Source organism: Pogona vitticeps, chromosome 5 (genome assembly GCF_051106095.1).
Source record: "Pogona vitticeps strain Pit_001003342236 chromosome 5, PviZW2.1, whole genome shotgun sequence".
NCBI classification, from domain to species: Eukaryota; Metazoa; Chordata; class Lepidosauria; order Squamata; family Agamidae; genus Pogona; species Pogona vitticeps.
Genome location: NC_135787.1, coordinates 98,715,123 through 98,739,770, shown reverse-complemented (window position 1 = coordinate 98,739,770; position 24,648 = coordinate 98,715,123). Strand labels below are relative to the sequence as shown.

Sequence of the window (24,648 nt, the reverse complement as noted above, 5' to 3'; positions counted from 1 at the left end):
GGCCATAGAAGAAGATGTCTTGCGAGGCACCACAGTTATCACAAAAACCATTCGTCTTGCAGGTTTTTTGTCCCATGAGGTGTTCGTCTTGTGAGGCACCACTGTAATTATTATTAATTAGAGTTCTGTGTGCTTTTATGTGACCTTTGGGATGGTTTAATAAGTTGTTGCCTGAATATGGACTTCAAAAGGCTTCTTTTCAACAATTATTTGCTGTTTCAGAACAGAGGCAGATGCTGCATTTCAGTCATCCAAATCAAGGTGCATAGTGCCTAAAGTCACTGAGTTATCCTGAGACTTGAGATAGAAATTCTCACCAACAACTCTCCCATTCCAATCAGTAAACAAGCAATAATAAATCAGAAATCCACTATTGTTTCTTGATTCTGGTCTCATTCTGCCTAGGGTTAGCCATGTTTCTTTTGGTGCTTGTTATTTTTTTGGAGGGAATGCAAAACTGGGAGCACTTCCAGATGCTATTTTCCCATGCACCTTTAAACATAGCATGTAGATTCTGTGGAGTTATTGTTTTCAAATTCATTTCAGTTTTGAAGTACTTTAAAAACATTTTACTGTGCAGTAGACAATGAAACAAAATACATATATTTTGTTTGTTCAGCACAATTATAATTTCCTAATGTTATATGAAAAAGAGGTGCTCTTTTTGCGAAATTGTTCTCAGAAATCTGTTTTTATTCCCTGTGGTGTTATTCCATAATGAAGAGGGGAGATTCCATTTGGTTGGGAATAGAGATGGGCATGAACCAGAAAAATGATGAATCGGGGTGGTTTGTGGCTATACACAAATCATGACCCACTCGCAAACCCTAGAAAAACTAACTGGTTCACATTTAATTTTTCTGGCGCATGCCTAGGAGGGAGGGGACCTGATGCTTCCATCCTCTCTGCTACCCGCCCGTCTGGTCCCTTTCCACTGCCCCTGTTGCTTCCCTACATTGTCCTGCCACCTCCTCTTCTGCCATCTTCAGAGACAGTGATGCAGCTTCCCTTCCAGGAGTTGGGGCTGCTGTCTCTGCACAGGCACCTGCCTATCAGCTGATAGGTGTGCACATGCAGAGAGACTGCAGGCCTGGCTCCTGGAAGGGAAGTCAGGCCACTGTCTCTGAAGATGGTGAAAGCAGAGGAGGAAGAGGAGGCGGCAGCAAGACCAGGTAGGGAGGCGACGGGGCAGTGGGAAAGGGGGCAGAGGGCATCTAGTTTCCTGAAGCAAAATGAAGTGCTGAGCAGAGACAAGTCAGGCGCTTGTTTTGTTTCGGCAAAATGGCTTGCATGAACTAAAATTGTGCTGGTTAGTGGTATGTTTTTTTTCCCAGTTTCTAGTTTGGTTTCTTCCCATCTCTAGCTGAGACTTGTAGAGCCCAGTCTCCATCTGCACCTTCGACAATGGGGAAGCTTTCCACTTTCTGCCTCAGCTGGGCAGAAAGGCTGCCAGGCTCTGTTTCTTTAGTTTCTTTTTATAACGCTGCTACTATGTTTGGGAGACTTCTAGCCAAGGCCTATGGAGGTGGGAATGCGAGTGGGATTTTTGACAGACACAATGAGTTGCAAAGACTGCTGTGTCTTGGAGCCAGGAAGAAGAAAACAACAGTGGCTCTTGGTGTCTGCAGTCTACAAAAGTCTCAAATTTGCCCGGTTGAGTTGCTTGCACCACTGTTGTTGTCATGTGTGCTTGCATGCTAGTGATGCCTGTAGGAGGTGTAACAATTTACTGTATATCTGTTACTTTAAAATAGGCACTAGGCATTCATGGTTCTTCTGCCTCATCTTATGGGAATCTGGCCTGTCTTCTAGCCAGCCTCTTTAAGAAATGCTTCTTCTCCCTTTCCCACAGCAGACTGGAAGGAAAATAACTCCATGGTGATCTGTATATATGGCACTGCAGGAGCAGCTAAACAAATTGTACAACTTCATTCTACATTTTTTAATATGTAACTGGATGTCCTGATTAATTCCCTTTAAATAAGACTCTCCCCTTTAAATGACTCTCACAAGATGATTCATATAGAGACCAATGACAAAGGTGGGGGGCAAGGCTAAATTGTTGTTTCCCTCATGTGTTTGTTTTAACTTCATTGCTAAATGTCTGAATATATGTATCTAGAAATTAATTTTGAAGGAACTGGGTTCCATAAGATATGAAAAATCCCCCCACCAGCTATATAACAATATGGATGTGAAGCTCTCTATCGTTATCTCATTACATTTCTTCAAATTTTACCTGCATTCTAGATATGTCTTTGATAGGCATCACTCTGTTGTAAAAATTCTGGTCTGGTTCCACTGGCAAGTCCAGCCTTTGGGGAACCTGAGAGGGAGAGAAAATGCCACCAAACAAACAAACAAACAAACAAACAAAAAACAAAAAAAACCCCACAAGATAGTCTTCTTAAAATATAGGGTTCGGTTAACTGAAAATAACCTGCAGGCTAGGAGAGGAATGGGGCAGTGGCCCAAATCATTCATCTCAGTAGAGTAAAAGGCAAAGGATACCGTTAAGGCATCTTATCCTATAACATGCAAAGATTAGAAGATCAAATGTCTCAACTTCTTGAACAGTTTGCACACAAATTGTTCTGTCATAATCTTGTACTGATGGCATGTTTTCAGCCTTGTGATGAGTTGTGACACATTTATACAAACATCAGAAATACACTGATTACATAGATACAAAGTAGGATACAATAGATGGGTTGGGAATACCAGGGTTTTGCTATATTTGTATTTTCAAATTGAAGGAATGTTGCTATATTTTAAAAGTCAACAGTCTGTTTTTTTCGCCTTGGTTCTCTCACTCTTGCTCTTTCCAATTCTTTTTTTCTTTTGCAATTCTCATTTTTGCATCCTGCTATTCAATGGTTCCTTCCTTTCTAGAACAGTTAGATGAGCTGGAGAGAATGTTCCAGGAAGACCATTATCCCGACAATGAGAAACGCCGGGAAATTGCTGCCACTGTAGGTGTTACACCACAGCGGGTTATGGTGAGTCCTTGCTGATGACCAAGGATAGGCCTGGCTCAGATAGATCAGCCCTGCCTGTTGACACACAGTTTAGCAAGCTGGGCGTAATCATCCAGCTTAAAAGCAAATGGCCTGGTCCTTCAATTTGTCCCTTTTCTTTACATACTATCTTTTAAGCATCAAGCCTGTTTAGCTTGCATTACAGTTCATGTTTGTATCCAAAGTGAGGAAATATGGTTTGGCATCCATTTATTACTTAGAACCTTGAACTACAAAATGGCATTAAATTGTATTCCAGCATTCCAGATGTAACAAGAATCTATACTTCAAGCGAATTGTTCCAAACGTTAGGTCCCCAGATGTTATTTGACTAAAACTTCCAGAAGCCTTCACTGCTGACTGTGCTGGCCAGGATTTCTGTTTTAAGCCAATCAAAATTAGTATGCCAAAATTAGAGTAGGAAGGAGAGTGGAAAGTATGAATGACTGGGGCTGTGGTCAGCTTTCATCAATGTGTTGCCATATGGCTGTGCACACACATGCATATGTTCAGGCAAGCAGTCTGCTTGTCTGAGCAATGTACTGTTGCCACCTCAAACACATGTGGGATTGCTGCTACATTTCTATAAAGAGCAAAAAAGACATATTTTCCCCATAAAAATGAAGTTAATGCAGTCATGTAAATTTTTGGTTTTACCCTAAGGGTGTTCATGTGATTAGACTGCTCATGTGAGGAGGTGTGGTCTGTTTGCCGTTGTACAAATCTGCATATGTTTGGAATATACTGAAGAGTATTACACATTATGTTGCTGACAAATTCAAAATAGTTTCTATTGGTCTAATCACACTGAAGGCAGTTTAGTTTAATACAGATGGCTGGCAGGATGTATTTGCACACTTTAAAAGCTTTTGCAATCATATGTAGATGTTGCTCCAGTGCTGTTTTAATTAAATTTATTTGTGCATATTTGCTCTGTATTTATGCTACATGTAAAAGCAGGATGAGCACTTAGGAAATCCTGGTAATCCATTGCACGCAGACCCCTATTCAGTCTTGCCATGGGATTATGGTAGGTACCAGAAAGAGAGAGAGGCTGATGCTGCTCAAGTTTTAAATGTATTTTAAATGCTGTAAGCGGCCCAGAGACCTTAATTAAATAAATAAATAAGTTTTCCTCACTTTAAATAAACTCACATGGCCATGTTCAAAATGGGCTGAACAGACAATCAAACACACACAAATACTAGTCTCTAGGAGAAATGGAAGAGACCATTCACCAACTCTCCAATAGAAAAGCCCTAGGGTCAGATGCAGTTCTAGAGGAGATCTGTTTTTAAAAGAAGAGGAAACAATAAGCTCCTCCAACAACTGAGGCACCTATTTCAAAAACATGAACACTAGGCAAAATCACTCAGGACTGTGAAGTTGGAACAGTTGTCCAACTTCTTTTAAAAAAAGAACGGCAACTGTCAACTCTGTGACAGCTACCGAGGCATCACACTTCTGCATGCTGCTGGGAAAATTCTGGCAAGTATACTTCTAAATTCCTTCATAGGAGACTTACCAGAAATTCAACCTAGCTTCTATGATTGGGAAAGGAATTTGGAGGGGATTTTCATTGCAAAAACAGATCCTTGGGAAAGATTTACCTTTTTTCCTACCACTGCTTCTGTGACAAAACTGACAACCCCTGTCAGTCTCCTTTTCACTATTTGGAAGAGAACACCAATCATGAACTCTCAGTCTCTTGTGTAGTTTTTTTTTTTTTTGAAGGCAATTACCAGGTTTCAAATTATACACAGTACTTCAAATTATATATGATGCTAAGTCATGCATATTCTTCAGCCCTTTTTTTAATACAGTGGAATCAGCTGTGGATGCTGTAATCTACAGTGGAGAGGGTGGGAGCTCTGGTTAACTGTTTCATCTTTGGCCATTTCCCACTCAAAGTGCCCTTCTGAAGCTGCTTTTGACCCTATGGCAGTGGGAAGCATGTGACTGAAAGAGATGACCCACCTTACTGATGGTCCTCTGTTCAAGGCTACAGGCCCCACAGATGATTTGGGTATAAAGGAAGGATTCACAGAAGCAGTGTTTTTTTTATCTGTGACCTTTTGATTCCCCAAACACAAGAGGAGGTCTTTGCATAGGCAGTAAAAATACTTTTCTTAATATACCTTCTCTTTCGAACAATGATTATGTGTATGTGGCTCCAGATTGTGTGTATGTGTGTTCCTTTCATGTTAGGACTCCCCACCTCATTCACTTTATTAGGTCTGGTTCCAGAATCGCAGAGCCAAATGGAGAAAAATAGAAAAACTGACAGTGAAGGAAAACAAGAAATGTTCAGCTGCAGCATCAACTTTGTCAGTAGTCCCTCAACAAAGCTCTCAAGGGTAAGAATCTTCTGCATCTTAAAATTACAAAATGGAGGTCAGTTCTTAAAAAGAAATGCAGGTGGTACAACAGAGGCATTGTTATCCTTTAACTGTTTCATCCCAGTGCCTTCTTTTATTGCACGGGTTTTGCCTGGTTATGGAATGGTACAAAACCTGCCTGGTTTTTAAAGGCGTCATGATCTATTATCTCTTACCTTTATCATTTTCAGCAGTCTGAGGGGGAAAGATTCCAGCTAAAGAATCAAGTTTAAAAAGCCTACCTGTTGCTGAACTCACAGGAGACAGAAGCGCTTCACCGTTTCCCTTTAATGGTGCTGGAAAGCATGAAGTCTGATGTATATTCTAAATATCTTTCCAAGATTTAATTTCCAGAGGATATGTGATTTCCTCTAGATTGTAATAAATGATTGTAACAAATCATTTTTTAAAAATACAATAGACATTTTAGTAATTTGCAAAAATTCACAGTAAAGTGCAAAAGTGTTCACTTAATAGAGAAAGAAGTGGATGAGAAAGAAAAGAAGAATGATATCGCTATGCATCCTCTCGGAATTTGAGAAGCCTAATATTATGAGTTCTGCTAGGTCAGACGTGGGCACTGTCCCTTCATATGTTTTTGAATGATGACTCTGGAGATGCCTCACCACAGATGGCCTTGGCTAGAGCTAAGAGCAGATGCAGTCTAACAACATCTGGAAGGCCGTATGTCTCCCAACCCCAGGAAAAGGCCTTCATTTTTTTTAATCCATGTGTAGATCCATTTTTTAAAAAAAAAATTCTTAAAAAGTGGTTTTTTAAAATATAACTTTGGGTTTTTTTTTAAATAATCCTTAAACAGAAACAGGTTTCCCTGATGGAAGGGTATATTGGTTAGCACCCAACACTATTACATGAATGGGGTTGTATTTCCTATATCATTTCCTCATCTTTTTCCATGGCCTTGAGATTCTGCACTTTTGTTGCTTGCCTTCCTATCTAGTTCCCTGAAATATCCTGATTTCTGTTTTCTCCATCTATCATGTTATAATTTAAATTAGGGCCGAACAACCAAACTTGAACTAGGAGAACTAAATGGATAGTGCTCTTATGCTGCAGTGATGGGACTTGGAGTAGAACTGGCATCTTCACTGTTTGCTGATGCTTAATGTATTCCTGAAGTGGGTGGAGTACATTCCGGCCACTGGAAATCACCAGTAGTCACCAGACTGTTTCAGGGAACCATCATTGTAGCCCTCAATAATTACCAAAATGTTGCCTCAAATTTGCATTTCCAAGTGGAAGTGACAAAATGGGTGCATCAGCTGCATCAGTCCAGCCCTGAGATGTTAGAGAATATGAAAATGAGAAAAAAAGGGAAGTGTTTCTTGGTATTGTTTTTGCCGGAGTCATTCAGGTATTCTCTTTGTAATGAAATGGCAGGTATCATTCCCTCAGCAGGAAAGGGAATTGAAAATGAAGCAGCAGGAAGAAAGATTTAAATTTAGCACTATTTGTTTCTGACTCTGTTCATGTTTAACTTTGTTTCCAGGGCAATGCTGCAAACTGTGCCCCAGTTGTCTGACCCTATGAATGATCAGCCTGCTACACTCATGGTGGGCACAGCAACTGTCAACTATTCTAGCATATTGACAGGGCAGCCTGCATCCCTGGTCTCCACATCAGGTGAGAACTGGCTCAATTGGATTTTAGTTTGGTTGGCCCTTCCCTTGTTCCCTGCTGCTAACAAGGCCCTTTATCCCCAGCCCCATTGCTTTGTTTCTCCTGAACAGTGCCGTTTTGTACATTATGCAGCACCAGAATTAAGACTATGATATCTTTATACGGTACAATCCCGTTGTGGGAAAGAATGAAGCTGCTGATGAAGTGTGGGGCTGCATATTGTTTTAAAGGAGAGTTTCAGCTCCTAGAAGCTTCCAGGAATGGTGTTTCTCCTTTTGTTGTTGCAAAAAAAAAAAAAAAAAAAAAAAAGATAGGCAGTGGTGGTACCATAGAAGCAGGTGTGTGTGGGTGCCTGTGACCCACATGTTGTGTGACTGACACCTGACCTATTGGGTAAGAGCATTGGCAGGGCTGCCCCTTAGATTTTCATGGGGAATAGAAGACACATAAGTGAGCAGTCTATGGGATCTTAGCTCAGTTCCTTCAAGGAACAGCTAATTCTTACCCTATTAGGATTTTGCAGCAGACATGTGCAGGGCAGTGCACTAGTTTTTCTTGCACACATTCACAAAATCCTATGCACACAATGCGTTTATATCTACTAAGACTGCCTTTAGCCTTAGGATGTAGTCTGTAGAATGCAAGTCTGGACCACATGTCCAGTTGTCATATGCACCAAACATTACTTTTTATTGCTTGGTGCTAAACCCCACCCCCACCCCAATGAGAGGTGGAAGTTTTTGCTGACGTGTGAATTCTCCTCCCACTTGTTTACCAGAAAGTGATCCAGTTCCCATGCTGTAGGATGACTATGGGATGAGGGTTGAGCAGTATGAAGTTAAGATTGTTAACTTTTCAACAATAGATTCTGCCCTTATATTAGAAATAGGAAGTGCAGCCTGACCCAGCCTTTGGACTAATTGTTTTCAGTTTGAAAGATCCCAGCTTCCTAAGGAAAAAAGAAAAATCATAGATAAGGAAAATGCCCCACTGTTCCACAGGACCTGAGGTTTTTCAGCATTCCTGGATAAACATCACTGAAAAAGAAGGGGCGCTTGGCTTTATTGTGAAAATTCATTGTCCAGCTGGTGAAGATTATTCTGACACACTTCAACTGTTCTTGTTACTGCAGTTGAAGTAAGGTGCGGAGTGACTGCAAATTAGGGATCTCTGTTTTCAGTTCAGAATAATCTGGGTACTTCAAAAATGGGAGTAGTGGATGATATTTCTGTCTGTCTTTTCTTCTGGTGGAAGGAGGCATCCAGAAGGAAGGGTTGACAGCTAGCTATGGCCCAGGAAGGCAGAGATCATTTGGCCTTGCTTTTTGGCCTAGAAGTTGGGATCCTAGGTTCTTCCACAAATCCTTCCCTTCTTTTACCCAGTACAGAGTTTTTTTTCTGAGGTCTTCACCCATTTCTGTTGATGAACCCCTACTCGAGCTTCCCAACAGCAACAGTGCTAACTTTGGTCAACTGCTGAATATCTTGTGTCGTGTAGCCTGTGCTGCCCTCCAAGGTGACCAACAAGACACTTAACACTCCATGACTATGCCTCAGTCAGTCACCTGGCACTTCTGGCTTACTCCAGTTACCAGGTATCATCTGCTTTTTTTTTTTTTTAGCTTTGGGTGATGCCAGTCATAGTTTCCTAGCCCTCCATCTATTTATGAGCTCCTAGAAATCTCCTCCTCAGGGTCTGAGCACATTCCTGCCTATAATTCCTTATGCTTCCACCTGATGGCGGCATTGGCTCAGAGGTCTCTCGGCACCATACTCTGCACAGGTCTGTCCCAAATAATCAGGTCCTCAGCCTTCCTAGCAGAGGTTAGCCAGGATACAGCATTCTCCTTAGCCAGAGCTGTTGCAATCTTTAGGGTCATTTGTGAATCAGATTGTTGTGGCAAAGGGGGCAATATGTCTACTTCCTCATTCCAGGAGTCTAGTTTTACAACATTGTGTCTCCTAGGAATATTTTGGTTTAAACTAAGTAGTGCAAGAAATAATGCCTCCTCAAACAAGGAAGATTTAAAGTCTCAGGGCAGTGCATATTCTCTTCAAGCATATAGGACCTCAGGACAATCCTCCTTTTGTTTAGTAGTGCAGTGGGGAATATGTGGCCTGCAGGTCAGGTGCACCCGCAGGGCCATATTTGCAGAACCCAAGCCTGACATGACCTCTGGAAGGGGGACAATTTTGCCATCTTTCTGAAGGTCCACAGCACCCTGATACCCCGACCCTCTCAACTCATTTTAATGTTGCTTTTGCGTTTAAAAAATATAGTGGCCACTAGAGGGCACAATGGCCTTTTCATTATAATATTTTAAAAGTGAAATCCCCTTTTTATTTAACAAAAACTCATTGTACAAAATACAACTACTGAATTAAATTTTAAAAAACTTAAAAATTATATATGCAAATATGATAAGTATTAGCCTTCCATTCTCCTCAGCATTTTTGAGATATTACCTTGAATAAGATGTTTAAAGTAGACTACATCTGAAGGTTTTTCCAGTCTTGCTAATGTTGTTAAAAAGCAGTTTCCACTGCTTTTTAAGATGCTAGACAGAATCTTAAAAAGCAGAGACCTCACCTTGCTGACAAGGATCCGCATAGTCAAAGCTATGGTTTTTCCAGTAGTGATGTATGGAAGTGAGAGCTGGACCATAAAGAAGGCTGACCGCCGAAGAATTGATGCTTTTGAATTGTGGTGCTAGAGGAGGCTCTTGAGAGTCCCCTGGACTGCAAGGAGAACAAACTTATCCATTTTGAAGGAAATCAACCCTGAGTGCTCACTGGAAGGACAGATCCTGAAGCTGAGGCTCCAATACTTTGGCCATCTCATGAGAAGAGAAGACTCCCTGGAAAAGACCCTGATGTTGGGAAAGTGTGAAGGCAGGAGGAGAAGAGGACGACAGAGGACGAGATGGTTGGACAGTGTCATCAAAGCTACCAACATGAATTTGACCCAACTCCGGGAGGCAGTGGAAGACAGGAGGGCCTGGCATCCTCTAGTCCATGGGGTCTTGAAGAGTCGGACATGACTAAACGACTCAACAGCAATTTCCCACTGTTTCCTGCTTCAGTTGTTCCTGAAGTTGGGGTAGGTGAGGGTGTCCTGCTGTCACTGAGTGGGATAATAAAACCTTTAGAACAGTAGTTTCCAACCTTCAGTCCCCAGATGTTATTGGATTAAAATTCTCAGAAGGCTTCGCCACTAGCTGTTCTGCCCAGGATTTCTAGGAGTTGGGATCCCAAGGTTGAGAATCACTGCTCTAGAATAAGTGGAAAGAGTACTCTGCTTCAGAATAACCTCGAATCCTCTGAAAAGAATTAACATTCCTGTCTTAGGGTACAATCAGAGAGCTTCAAAGGTTCATGTCTGAGCACAAAGCTAAAGATTGGTTTAATGGGAACAGTCTTTCTTAAAGCAGTCCTTTTATCTATGGGAGAATCACTTCAGCTGCCTCCCAACATTAGAAGCTCTACAATTGGACCCAATATGTCCACCTTGGCCACAGGTGGTTGGAGCCAAAGAGGAGCACATTTCCTCTTGTGTTGTGTGAGCCTCATGGCACAGTGGTTAAACTGCTGCATTGCAGCCAAAACTGTGCTCATGACCCAGGATTCAATTCCAGGTAGCCGGCTCAAGGTTGACTCAGCCTTCTATCCTTCCAAGGTAGGTAAAATCAGTAGCCAGCTCTTTAGGGGGAAGGTTTAATGTGTAGCTTGCATAATTAACTTGCAAACCACCGAAAGAGTGCTTGAAGTGCTATGGGATGGTATATACCAGTCTCTTTCACAACTCCTCAAGCCTACACAAAGCTTTAGTGAATGAATGTTGGCACATGCACATATGGTGCTGTGTATATTGTCACATTTGCAGGATGAGCAGATACTAAAGATTATTTTAGTATGAATGCTACCTCCTTTCCATTAGCTCATTCATGCCCACTCACTTGTTTGCATCAACTTGGTTGTTGTAGGCTAGTGGTTCCCAACCTTGAGTTCCCAGATGGACTAAAACTCCCAGAAGCCTTCACCACTGGCTATGTTGACCAGGATTTCTGGGAGCTGTAGTGCAAGTACATCTGGATACCCAAGGTTGGGAACCATTGCTTTAGGCTAAATTTGCACAGTATCTTATGCCCAGGACAAACACTGTCACTTGGTGTTCTTCAGCTAGTCACTGGCCATGGATTTTATATGCATGTTTAGGCAATCCTAGTCAGCAAAAACAGGTTTCTTGAACACCTCATGGGCTGGCCATATTAGTGGGCCATACCTTTAGCTTGGTTGCAAAGTATAGAATCTGAGCCCAGATAATAAAATTGAACAATACATTTCTTCATCTGGTACTTTTCAAATCTACTTTTTACGTTTTTGTATTTGTTTTTTAACTTGTAATTGGGAAAAATGTGCAGTTGGGAAAATGTGCATTTGGAAACTGGTAGATATACAAGAGGTAGTAGGTAGCAGGCAGTTCATATAACACAATTTATATAAGAATTCAGAAGTGCTTGGTTTCCATACTTAAACTGCCCAAATCATATTGCAACAATTTCCTTTCGACTGGAACCTCCTGTTCTTCAGTTTCATTGGTACTGGAAGCCTCGCAAGGTTTTTGTTTGTGTGTTTGTTTGTTTGTTTGTTTGTTTGTTTGTTTGTTTGTTTATTTATTTATTTATTTATTTATTTATTTATTTATTTATTTATTTATTTATTTATTTATTTATTTATTTATTTATTTATTGGATTTTTACCCCGCCCCTCTAGACCATGTCTACTTGGGGCGGCTTACATAGATAAAACTTACACAGTTTTACAGACTGTGGTGTAAGAGATGTTGAAGCAAAACTCATCTTGAATCCTAGTATTTGGCTTCTGGGGATGTTGGTGGTCTGACAGGGCATTTGTCAGTTGGAAAAAATTGATTTAGTTCAGCAGAGTTCAACATTTGGAATAGAGACGTTTTGTAGTGTTATTCAGCTGCAACTAGCAGTATTCTACCCACAATTTGAGACTGGATCTTTGAACTCAATTTTACTTTTGTTGGAATGCCAGCAAAAGCCAGTAGATTGTACTAGTAAATGGCACAGGATTAAGGGTCAAGTCATAGATAAAGGCAAACGTGTATTTTATCCTTTTACAATGTTCTCCCAGCAGGCGTTCCAGTCTTTCAGTGCTGTGTGCCAGAGTCATAAGAAATGCAAATAAAGGTGTGCAGTCTTCCAGTTGTACATTTGTAAAACAAATACCTATTCATCTGCTACATATATATTGAGGCAAGGTGGTGCTGGAAGAACCATACCATCTTTTCTTCTTAAGGGTTCACTAATTTCAGATACCTAATTAGTTTCTTTTGTGGCATGGACCTTACCCAGCAATTGGAAATCACATACTTGTTTTGAAGAGAAGCAGATATAAATGAGAGGGGTATTGTTGTCTTAATAATCTGAATTGCTGTATTAAGCAGTCTGTATTATCTCTTACTTAATTTTGTATTATTTTGCAAGTTACTGGCCAAAATCCTGTTGCTTAGTGTGACAAATACCACTAGGGTAGGCCTATTAAATCAGCAAAATTTTGTACATCATCTACTCCATTAGTTCCATTTATTCAAATTGGTCTACTCTAACTAAAACATACTTTAGCACAGTGAGTTGTAGTTAGAGTAGGCTCATTTGAATCATTTGTGGCATTGTGTGTTTCAAAGACATAAAATAGCTGCTGTGGTCTCAGAACATTTTAGTTTAAGCCACCCAGTACCCTGAGATCCTAATGAAAACTCATGGTCCTAGAAAGGAAAATTCCGTTCATGAAAATAAGAAGTTCTGTCCCACAACACTTAGCAGTTTTGGGATTATAAATAAGTTTAGGCTTTGAAGCAAGAGGAAAAAATTAACCCCTTTACTTGTACACCGAGGTTCTTAAGTATTGTTCTAAGTATTCCTACTATATAGTATTATGATTTTAAATATATACTGTCTATATATACACAGAGACCCAGTTCAAATGATGTGGTAAGCCAGGGATCTACAGGAACCCTGGCTCAGCATAGCTGAGCAGTGTGCTGATCCACACTGTTTAATCACTCTGTTGTCAACAGGAAAGCTTTGTTCCACCGTTTGGCAGCCAACATCTTTCATGGTGTGTTCTTGGCTGCCAACATCTTCCCTTTTCTGGCTTGTTCCTAATCAACAAACCAGAGAAGGAACTTGATTTCTTTCTCTGGTTTGTGGGAAGGAAACATACTAGAAAAGGGAAGCTGCCAATTGCCAGAAAGCACAATAAACAAACCATGGATAGAAGTTGTGTGGTTAGTGGCAATGTCTGAGTAGTATATTTAAGCTCACAGCACATAGCTCCTTGTTTATAACAATTCAGCATATTGTATGGATTTGACTAATGACAATTCTCATGCTTAAGGTCTCATGGAGTTGTTCAACTGTAATGAGCCTTATGGTCACTGTAGCTTGCTAATTCTTAGACTGAAACTCAGTATAAAGGTCAAACTCCTGTATTACAGAATGAAGAGGGAAAGTTCCATTGAGCTGCTTTAATATTTGTATCTTTAAGCATTAAGTATGGTTCAGGAAAAAAGTAGGATATAAATATGAAATAATGTATAAGTTTTGCATCATGTTACTTAACAGTCTTCATTATCATCTCCCTGATGAGGGCAGGGAGAACAGCAGCTTCCTAATGATGATGTGCATTTGAATGCTAGAATACACTATCCATACAGTAGAAATACTCCAGAAAAAGATGTTTCGATCTCAGCAAATGAAGAGAAATTGTGCATTTACTCTGCATCCCTCTCTCCCATGTCTGGCAATGCGTGAACTGTCCATACTTACTGTTTACCTTCAGGGATAAAATTTACAGGTAGCATCTGACAGGTCAGTGCTGATAGATGTAGTGCAGACAGATCCAGTTGCAGAAATACGCAAACAGTTCTGAATCCTCCCAGCATCACTTATTCTCTTTGCTAAAAGCTTGTTACCTCTTCCTTGTCTCATACTGTCTCATAGATGTCCATAATACCTGTCATAAACAAACCAGGAAGGAAGTTCTTACACTTACTTTGTTTCAAGAATAATAAGCTTGAGTAGATGTCCGGAATGTGGGGAAAAAAACAAATCAGTTCATAATCATGCAGAGGCAAACCAGAAAATTATGGATGGTACACTTGTATAATTGTTCTGCTCTTATGTGCTGTCAACTTGCACCCAGTGAGTTTCCATGGCCAAGCAGGGATTTGAAACCAGGTCTCCTTTGTTTCCTATCCACTCTATCCATTACAGCTCACATGTCATTATTACTATATGATATTTGTGACTACCTGTTTGTCGAAGGTTTCAGTTGTACACTTTAGGGGCATGCATGAAAAATACAAACTTGGGAGCCACTGTCCTAGAAAGCAGGCGAGAGTGCACCTCTTCTTCTTTTAACATGCCAGTTTTTCAGAACAACAGGGAGAGTTAGCTTTCGTTTGATTTTTGTGTGCTTTTGTTTTTGCAGTGTTTCATCCCTAATTTTTTTTTATTCCCATTGTACCAACTTTCTACTCTTGACTCTGCTATTTTACTTTCATGTATGACACATCCTTTCTTTTCCCTTTACAGTTGCCTCAGTTACTGGCAGGACAACCCCATATGAATCTGTCCAGACAAAGCCCGTGCCCCAGGGCACCTTCTCTTCTCTTAAGGAAGAAATATTTCCTGGCATTCCAAGTCCTCCACCCATCCGTAGAGCTAGTTTGCCTCTCAATGTGGCGATAAACCAAAACAATCCGATTGTTCCATTGATGTTGGATAGTCCCAGCAGTGAATATAGCCCAGCCAGCCAGGAAAGCAGCTCCAGTGATACCTTCACCTACAGCATCCAGAGCCAAAGGTAAGCAAGTAGCCACATACGATAACTTAGTAGAGAGAGCTTGGAACATGATGTTCAAAATCAGTGTCATACACTATTGATTATTAAGTCACTCCTATGAATTTGGTGTCATCAGCAGGGGAACTGTTAAGATTATCATCATTATCTGATATATTATTCATTAGTATAATCCATTACTTTCAAAAGAAACCACAAGACTAACTATTAGATTAAAACTAGACTGGTAGTAATTAGCAACTCTACCTGGAAATTTGTGGGATGAGAGGGAAGTTGGAGGGGAGCAATATTTCATCAGTTTTTCCATTTTGATATAGACCATCTGAGAAATGGTTGTAGCTTGCATCAAGGAAATATAGCAAATATAAATATAACAAAAGCAATGTATACAAACAAATAGCAAGTGGTCTTCTGTATTACACTGAGAGCTAAATATTGCATTGGTAGTAGAGATTAAAGCTGTGCTAGGATTTGGAATGGACACATGAGAAATATAGCTAAAACTTGCTGCCTTGTCGTGGCAAAGGGGATGAGTAATTCAGAGAAGCTATGGGCTATGACATGCAGGGACACCCAAGACAGACAGGTCGTAGTGGAGAATTCTGATTAAATGTGAGCCACCTGGAGCAGGAACTGGCAAGCCAATCCAGTATCCATGGACAGAAACAAGAGGCTAAAAGATATGACACTGGAAGAGGAGCCCCTCAGGTTGGAAGATGTCCAACACGCTACTGAAGAAGAGTGGAGGACAATTACAAGTAGCTCCAGAGCTAATGAAGTGGTTTGGCCAAAGCCAAAAGGACACTCAGTTGCGGATGTGCCTGGAAGTGAAAGGAAAGTCCGATGCTGCAAAGAAAAATACTGCATAGGAACCTGGAATGTAAGATCTATGAACCTTGGGAAGCTGGATGTGGTCAGACAGGAGATGGCAAGAATAAACATTGATATCCTGGGTGTCAGTGAACTAAAATGGAAAGGAATGGGTGAATTCAATTCAGACGATTACCATATCTACTATTGTGGGCAAGAATCCCGTAGAAAAATGGAGTAGCCCTCAGTCAACAAAAGAGTGGGAAAAGCTGTAGTGGCATACAATCTCAAAAACGATAGAATGATTTCCATATGAATCTAAGGCAGACCTTTCAACATCACAGTAATCGAAGTTTATGCACCAACCACCAATGCTGAAGAGGCTGAAATTGACCTATTCTATGAAGGCTTACAACACCTTCTAGAACCGACACCAAAGAAAGATGTTCTTCTCATTCTAGGGGACTGGAATGCTAAAGTAGGGAGTCAAGAGATAAAAGGAACAACAGGGAAGTTTGGCCTTGGAGTTCAAAACGAAGCAGGGCAAAGGCTAATAGAGTTTTGTCAAGAGAACAAGCTGGTCATCACAAACACTCTTTATCAACAACACAAGAAGCGACTCTAAACATGGAAATCACCAGATGGGCAGTACAAAGGCTAATAGAGTTTTGTCAAGAGAACAAGCTGGTCATCACAAACACTCTTTATCAACAACACAAGAAGCGACTCTAAACATGGAAATCACCAGATGGGCAGTACACAAATCAGATTGATTATATTCTCTGCAGCCAAAGATGGAAAAGCTCTATACAGTCAGCAAAAACAAGACCTGGGGCTGATTGTGGCTCTGATCATCAGATTCTTATAGCAAAACCCAAGCTTAAATTGGAGAAAGTAGGAAAAACCACTGGGCTAGTCAGGTATAATCTAAACCAAATCCATTATGAATACACAGTGGAAGTGAAGAACAGATTTAAGGAACTAGATTTGGTGGACAGAGTGCCTGAAGAATTATGGATGGAGGCTTGTAGCATTGTACAGGAAGCAGCAACAAAAACTATCCCAAAGAAAAGGAAATGCAAGAAAGCAAAGTGGCTGTCCAACAAGGCCTTACAAACAGCAGAGAAGAGAAGGGAAACAAAATGCAAGGGAGATAAGGAAAGTTACAGAAAATTGAATGCAGACTTCCAAGGAATAGCAAGGAGAGACAAGAGTGCCCTCTTAAATGAAGAGTGCAAAGATATAGAGGAAAAGAATAGAAAGGGAAAAACCAGAGATCTGTTCAAGAAAACTGGAGATATTAAAGGAACGTTTTATGCAAAGATGGACATGATGAAGGACAAAAATGGTAGGGACCTTACAGAAGCAAAAGACATCAAGAAGAGGTGGCAAGAATACACAGAGGAATTATACCAGAAAGATCTGGATGTCCCGGACAACCCAGATAGTGTGGTTGCTGACCTTGAGCCAGGCATCCTGGAGAGTGATGTCAAGTTAGCATGGCTAACAAGGCCAGTGGAGGTGATGGCATTCCAGTTGAACTATTCTAAAAAAATCTTTAAAAAGGTGATACTGTTAAGGTGCTACACTCAATATGGCAGCAAGTTTGGAAAACTCAGTAGTGGCCAGAGGATTGGAAGAGATCAATCTACATCCTAATCCCAAGGAAGGGCAGTGCCAAAGAATGCTCCAGTTACCGTACAGTTGCACTCATTTCACACGCTAGCAAGGTTATGCTCAAAATCCTCCAAGGTAGGCTTCAGCAGTATGTGGACCGAGAACTTCTGCTTCATTGACAAAGCAAAAGTCTTTGTCTTTGTGGACCACAGCAAAGTATGGCAAGTTCTTACAGAAATGGGAGTGCCTGACCACCTTATCTACCTCCTGAGAAATCTATATGTGGGCCCGGAAGCAACAGTAAGAACAACTGATTGGTTCAAAATTGGGAAAGGAGTACGACAAGGCTGTATATTGTCTCTCTGCTTATTTAACTTATATGCAGAATACAATTTCCGCTTCGTATGTCAAAGGGATCTGATGTTGAGCCATCAAAATCTACAGTGCCCTTCATTCCCTCATGAAAGGACCTGATGATGTTAAGGATCCGACGTGGACATCCAATCTTGGGAAGTATTTTAAAAAGGTCATCCCTGCTAACCAAGTCAAAGGCCTTTGTGAGATCTATGAAGGCCACAAAGAGTGGCTGTTGTTGTTCCCTGCATTTCTCCTGCAACTGTCTGAGGGAGAATCCCATGTCCGTGGTGGATCTATTAGCTCGAAATCCACACTGTGATTCTGGATAGATTCTTTCTGCAAGCAGCTGAAGTCTCTTCAGCACAACATGGGCAAGCAGCTTCCCTGCAATGCTGAGAAGAGAGATGCCACGGTAGTTATTGCAGTCACGTCTGTCTCCTTTGTTCTTGTAAAATGTGACGATGTTTGCATCCTTCATGTCCTGTTGTACTCCACCTTCCTTGCACCGACCCTGTTTGGAATCTTTTTTGGTGTCATGCTGAAGCACACCTTTGGAACTACAACAGAAGGTGTCTATCTCTGGACTAGATTAGATGGAAAGCTCTTTAATCTCTCTAGATTGAGAGCAAAGACCACAATCCAACTGAAATGCATGCGGGACTTCCTCTTCGCCGATGATGCAGCCATTGTTGCCCACTCTGCTGAAGACCTCCAACAACTCATGAATTGTTTTAGCAAGGCCTGCCAAGACTTTGGACTAACAATCAGCCTGAAGAAAACACAAGTCATGGGCCAGGGCCTGGACTCACCTCCCTCTATTACCATCTCCACACAAGAATTGGAGGTTGTTCATGACTTTGTGTACCTTGGCTGAATGATCTCTGGCACTCTCTCCCTAGATGTCAAGCTGGATAAACGCATTGGGAAAGCAGCTACCATGTTCTCTAGACTCACAAAGAGAGTATGGCTCAATAAGTAGTTGACGGCATACACCAAGATCCAGGTCTATAAAGCCTGTGTCCTGAGCACACTCCTGTACTGCAGTGAGTCCTGGTCTCTTTGTGCACAGCAGGAGAGGAAGCTGAACACATTCCATATCCAATGTCTCCGACAGAGTTTTGATATCACCTGGCAGGATAAAGTTCCAAATAGAGTAGTCCTAGATCGAGCTGGAATTTTTAGGATGCATACATTACTGAAACAGTGACATCTACGTTGGCTTGGGCATGTTGTGAGAATGGCTGATGGTTGGATTCCAAAGGATCTCCTGTATGGAGAATTAGTGCAGGGAAATCGCCCCAGAGGGAGATCACAGCTGCAATGCAAGGATATCTGACATCTGAGTGTTCAGCCCGGAGGCAGGCGGTGCATCACGGTCTCTCCCAATTTGAAGAGATCCTTGTCCAACAGGCCGAGGCAAAGAGGCAGTCACAAAAACAGCAAAATCAGGGAGCTAGACGGGTACAGATTGTAATTTTCTTCAGTATGAAAGGGATTGTCACTCTCGAATTGGCCTTCTCAGCCACACTAGACGCTGTTCAAAGTCCTCCATACCATAGTCTCTCGAAACTGAAGGATGCCTAATCAGAATACATTAAGAATTAAGATTGCCAGAAGAAATATCAACAACCTCAGATATGCACATGATACCACTCTGATGGCAGAAAGTGAGGAGGAATTAAAGAACCTCTTAATGAGGGTGAAAGAGGAGAGCACAAAAAAGGGTCTGAAGCTCAACATAAAAAAAAAACTAAGATCATGGCCACTGGCCCCATCACCCCTGGTAAGTAGAAGGGGAAGATATGGAGGCAGTGACAGATTTCACTTTCTTGGGCTCCATGATCACTGCAGATGGCGACAGCAGCCACAAAATTAAAAGACACCTGCTTCTTGGGAGGAAAGTAATGACAAACCTAAACAGCATCTTAAAAAGCAGAGACATTACCTTGCCAACAATGGTCCGCATAGTCAAAGCTATGGTTTTTCCAGTAGCTATGTAAGGAAGTGAGTGCTGGACCATAAAGAAGGCTGACCGCCGCAAAATTGATGCTTTAGAATTGTGTTGCTAGAGGAGACTCTTGACTACTGTGCAACTAGAATAGGCCCATTAAATCAGTGGGGATTTAGTCAACTCTTTTGTAAATTCCATTGATTCAATGGTATATTCTAGTTGTGGCTTAGTAGTAGATTTCAGTCAATGTGTAAAGTCCAGGCTCTGGAAAGAAGAGCAAAGTCTGTTAAGAGTTGTGTTTTCTTGAGGAAAAACAATGTTTGTTGTGAAATAAAAAGAAAGGTGAACTGCATTCCCAAAAGTATTAGCTTTCTCCCCATCCCCACGAAATCATGTATCTTTATGTGTACCCCAGATGTAACATCTTTAATGGCTGCCTCTGTCATGGGGTGACTCAGATGGACTTCACAGGATTTTTCTGCCCTGCTCACCAGCCGTTGTGTAGTATTTGCATGTAATCATGGCAATAAAACCTGGCCCATGTGTAGCTTGGGTCTGTCCTCTAGTATTGAGGAAAACATGTCACCCAAGTATGCATATCTGTTGGGCTTGAACCAGAACAGGTGGTTGGGGCAGAGCAGACTAGAGATGCACAGATGTGTATAATGTCTGTATTCTGTAATAGGTAAAGGTAAAGGTTCCCCTTGACAATTTTTGTCCAGTCGTGTTCGACTCTAGGGAGCGGTGCTCATCCCCGTTTCCAAGCCATAGAGCCAGCGTTTTGTCCGAAGACAATCTTCCGTGGTCACATGGCCAGTGCGACTTAGACACGGAACGCTGTTACCTTCTCACCGAGGTGGTCCCTATTTATCTACTTGCATTTGCATGCTTTCGAACTGCTAGGTTGGCGGGAGCTGGGACAAGCGACGGGTGCTCACTCTGTCATGTGGATTCGATCTTACGACTGCTTGGTCTTCTGACCCTGCAGCACAGGCTTCTGCGGTTTAGCCCACAGCGCCACCACGTCCGTATTCTGAATACGTGTCTCAATAGGCCCCTTATTTTGGAATGGTCTTTTTATTTGGCCAATTAAAACAAAGGGATGTGGTGGTGCTGCGGATTAAACCGCAGAAGCCTCTATGCTGCAAGGTCAGAAGACCTGTAGTCGTAAGATTGAATCCACGCAACGGAGTGAGCTCCCATCGCTTGTCCCAGCTCCCACCAACCTAGCGGTTCGAAAGCATGTAAATGCGAGTAGATAAATAGATACCACCACGGTGGGAAGGTAACGGCATTTCGTGTCTAGTCGCACTGGCCATGTGACCACAGAAGATTGTCTTCAGACAAACACTAGCTCTATGGGTTGGAAACGGAGATGAGTACCACCCCCTAGAGTCGGACACAATTAGACAAATGGTCAAGGGGAACCTTTACCTAAAACAAAGGCAAGTTCTTCTCTAGTTCTTTTCCTTCAAGCCTTGTTTGGAAAAAGTATTTTCTTCCTTTCCTGGGGCCTGCCTCTAGCACCCACCCCACCCTACTTACCTCCTCACTTTGTTCTTTTTTACCTGGTGCTAAAGAGGGAAGAGGCCTCTCAACCTAATAAGGTGAGGGAGCACATTAGGCTCCTCTCCTCAGGCAAGAGAGTGCTGGCCTTTATTAGAATTCTGCCAGAGCAACAGATCCATGAGAGGGGAATACCTTACCTGGGTCTCATCTTTTCCTAAGTACTATGAGGACAGGCCTAATTGGAGGCTGCAGGGTGGAGGCTGCAGCCTGAGATTCATTATCTTTCTTTTGAAGAAGAAAAGGCTGGCAGGTGCTCTTTGTTAGTCCACTACAAATTCAGGATTTTTCTTTCTTTCTGTACCCCAAACTTGCATCTTTTCCACAGCTATGGGGTTGTAAGAGGGAGACCTCAGCCATTTTAGAATTTCTGCATTCTCAGCCAGAAAAATATGACTGACTTGCTTTCTGAGGCTTAACAGGCTTGCTTAGCAATAATGAAAAAATAAATTAAAGAAGCCAGTTCTGAAAAAGTCACCAATGAAAAGAAGACAAAAAGCCAGCCAAGTGACCCAAGTGACAACCTTTCTTTGATTCCTCTCATCCTGCACCCCCCACTCCCAGAAATAAATCACTCATCAGAGAATACACTAAGACACTGCAGGTGCTGGGGAACATAGTACAGATGCCACAAGGTTGTTATATTTACCATCAAAAAGGTCACAGCATAAATTGGCTGAAACTCTTTAACTGTGCTCTTAGCCAATGTCATAAGGAGTGTGCCAGGAATTCTTCCTGTCTGAGCTACAGAGACAATACAGAAGAGTTTATTGCTTACAGGTATATACATTTGATATTTCCTCCTTGCTCCTTTGTCCTGGCAGTGGTGAATTCTTGGCTGGATTTGCTGATGTCAGTCACCTTCTCAGCTCCCTCTTCCAAGGCCTCCCCCCCTCCTGCTAAGAAAGGATCTGTTTATCTAACTGAAGGGGAGACAAACACTTATTAGAATAAGTAGTAATATAGTTTGTTGACTGTGTTGTCTAGTTACTATACTGTATATTTATATACATACGTACAATGGCAGCACACAAGCACCAGAGGAAAAATTTACTAAACAAACAACACAGGTTGGAATCAAAACCATCTCTGACCCAATATTTTGAAAACCTAGATCACTCTAAGGATGTTGAGAAGGATGAGTCATATGTCCCATATGTATGAAAGGGACAGTCACAATTCTTTGCATAAGGGAGTACATACTACATAGATGGGAAATCTGGGGGCGGGATCCATATGTGGAATTCTAGATGATTCCCCCTGCTTGCTTCTTGGGAACATCTTGGGGACTGGCTCATACCGAATTCCCTGCTGTCACCAATCTGAAAAATTGGGCACGTGTTCCTCAGAGGGGACCACACCCTTGCCACATCTGGATCTGATTTTTTTCCCCTGCCAGTTTTTAGACCTTGCTTTCTCCTCTCTTTCATACACATCAGTTGTGACAAGAGAAGATTTAGTTGAGACCAAAGACGTCAACAACAAGAGAGCAACACTACAGCCAAACATGAAAGCAAACAAACACAGCCACCCAGGGAACCCAAAGAGAAAGTGAAAAACATGCCACAATGATATGAAAAATTCCTTCCTGGCCCTGGAAGGGCTATTTGCTGGGAATGCCTAAGGAACTCCATAAAAGGGGAGGGTTCGGCTGGCAATAGCCACAGGAAAAGGCCAGACACTTTTAGCAAGCCATTTTACAGCCTGCTGAGGTTTTGTGAGGCCAGTTAGCCGTCATATGAGAATCTGCCTGAAGTCTCACAAGGCCAAATCAGTTTTGTAAGCCAAATGTGAAGGAGAGGACTGAATCCTAGAGGCAACTGAGGCAGTGAATCCAGTGTGCCTGAACTCCAGCTGGGGGAAGGATCTCACTCGCTAATGCCCTTCTTTTTTCTACAAACATATTTTTACCTATGATTCTTTAGACTTCTTGAGTTTTTTTTCTATCATTAGCTTAGCCAGGAGTGAAACTCGAAAAGGTGCTGAGGTCTACCGCTGCTAGACCAAAATTCATGGCTATGTGATCCTTACCTCCCTGGGTAGTAGGAGGGACCTAAACTCACAAAGATGCTTTTTTTCCAGGCAGATTGGAAGGAATATTCATGGTAAGTACCAATCTTAGAGTGAGTGGATTGCACTTCTACCAAAATAACTGTTTCTTCCTTTACCTCAGTGTCAACTCTCCTGTGCAGTGCAGTTACTCTGAACAGCTGGAACCTACAGCCAACCTAGAGACACCATATTATCCCCCAGTAACTCAGCCTGGGGCACACCCATTTAAACAGTACCCTCAGCACCAGATGTCTCAATTGCAGCACTTCCCAGTCCATCTTACTGGCAACCTGTTGCCAAGTGTCCATTTCACACCAGCTGCACCTAATAAATCCACCACAGCTTTTTTGTCCCTACCTGGCACTGGGGGACTTGTGACATATGGAACAGGAGAGGCTCCTCAAAGGTATCTACAGAACCCCATAGGAGGACAGATCCTAATACAGCCGGCAGCCAGCAGCTCAGGTAAGTGCCCTTTGGCTGAATTCCTCCCAGTACTGGTGGTAATCGTCCCTGGTCTGGAAGGAAGAGAGAAAGAAAGCCTTTGCACATCTGTGAATTGAGTTCATCTTCCCAAAAGGCATGCACGTGTAATTCAGTTTATTTATGAAATGTGTAGGAGCCTGATAATCAAATTGTCTGGCCATTTCAAAGTACAGTATCACAATAGGGTTGGATGTAGTTAGAGATGTAAAATTTCCAATTCCTGTCCCCAAAACAAAACACATTTTTTCTCATTTGTTTTCTAGGAAAAAAAGAGGAAATTTTTGGAAATTTTACATCTCTGGAGAGAATGTAAATACATAAAATCTCAGAAGTCTTTCATTAAGGTCTTCATGTTAATTGTAGATATATTATTTATCATTGTAAAATAACATATTCCACAATCCATATTTTTTCCAGTTTTTCTGAAAAAAAACACAGAAAAATATTTTCCCCCCAATTTTTTCCACTTTTTCCCTTCACATCTCTAGATGTAGTATAATAGAAGGACTGTGTACCTTCCTTCTACATAACAGTGTGTAGGATGGTAAGAAACAGGGTGCAACATATTTTCCTTTGTATCTTCTCATGCTTTATCAAGAGCGAGTGAGGCAGCCAAACTGGTGGTTGGTGCGAGAAAATTTGATTGTATCATTTCAGTCTTGGCCAGTCTCCACTGGTTGCCCATTGTGTTCCGAATCAGGTTCAAGGTCTTGACAGTCACATATAAAGCCCTTCGTGGCTTGGAATCACATTACCTGTCGGAGCGTCTTTCCCCAATGTTATCTGCCCAACCTACCAGATCTTCTTAGGCCAGGCTCCTCTGGATAGCCACTCCAAGAGAGCCAAAAAATATCTACTAGAGGTAGGGCCTTCTCTGCTGT

General features: G+C 41.7%; 1 protein-coding gene across 5 annotated transcripts in view; it reads left to right on the top strand.

Annotated features, from left to right (window-relative positions):
- Nucleotides 1-24,648, top strand: part of NOBOX (NOBOX oogenesis homeobox) — a 36,338-nt gene that overhangs the window by 7,533 nt on the left and 4,157 nt on the right. For 4 of the 5 annotated variants that reach the window (XM_078394140.1, XM_078394137.1, XM_020785788.3 and 1 more), the window contains exons 3-7: nucleotides 2,893-2,999; nucleotides 5,253-5,374; nucleotides 6,906-7,039; nucleotides 14,661-14,931; nucleotides 23,403-23,746. In XM_078394140.1, the coding sequence (XP_078250266.1) occupies nucleotides 2,893-2,999; nucleotides 5,253-5,374; nucleotides 6,906-7,039; nucleotides 14,661-14,931; nucleotides 23,403-23,746 (978 nt within the window). The remainder of the gene's footprint in view (nucleotides 1-2,892; nucleotides 3,000-5,252; nucleotides 5,375-6,905; nucleotides 7,040-14,660; nucleotides 14,932-23,402; nucleotides 23,747-24,648) is intronic. The other variant, XM_078394138.1, reaches the window with a different exon arrangement.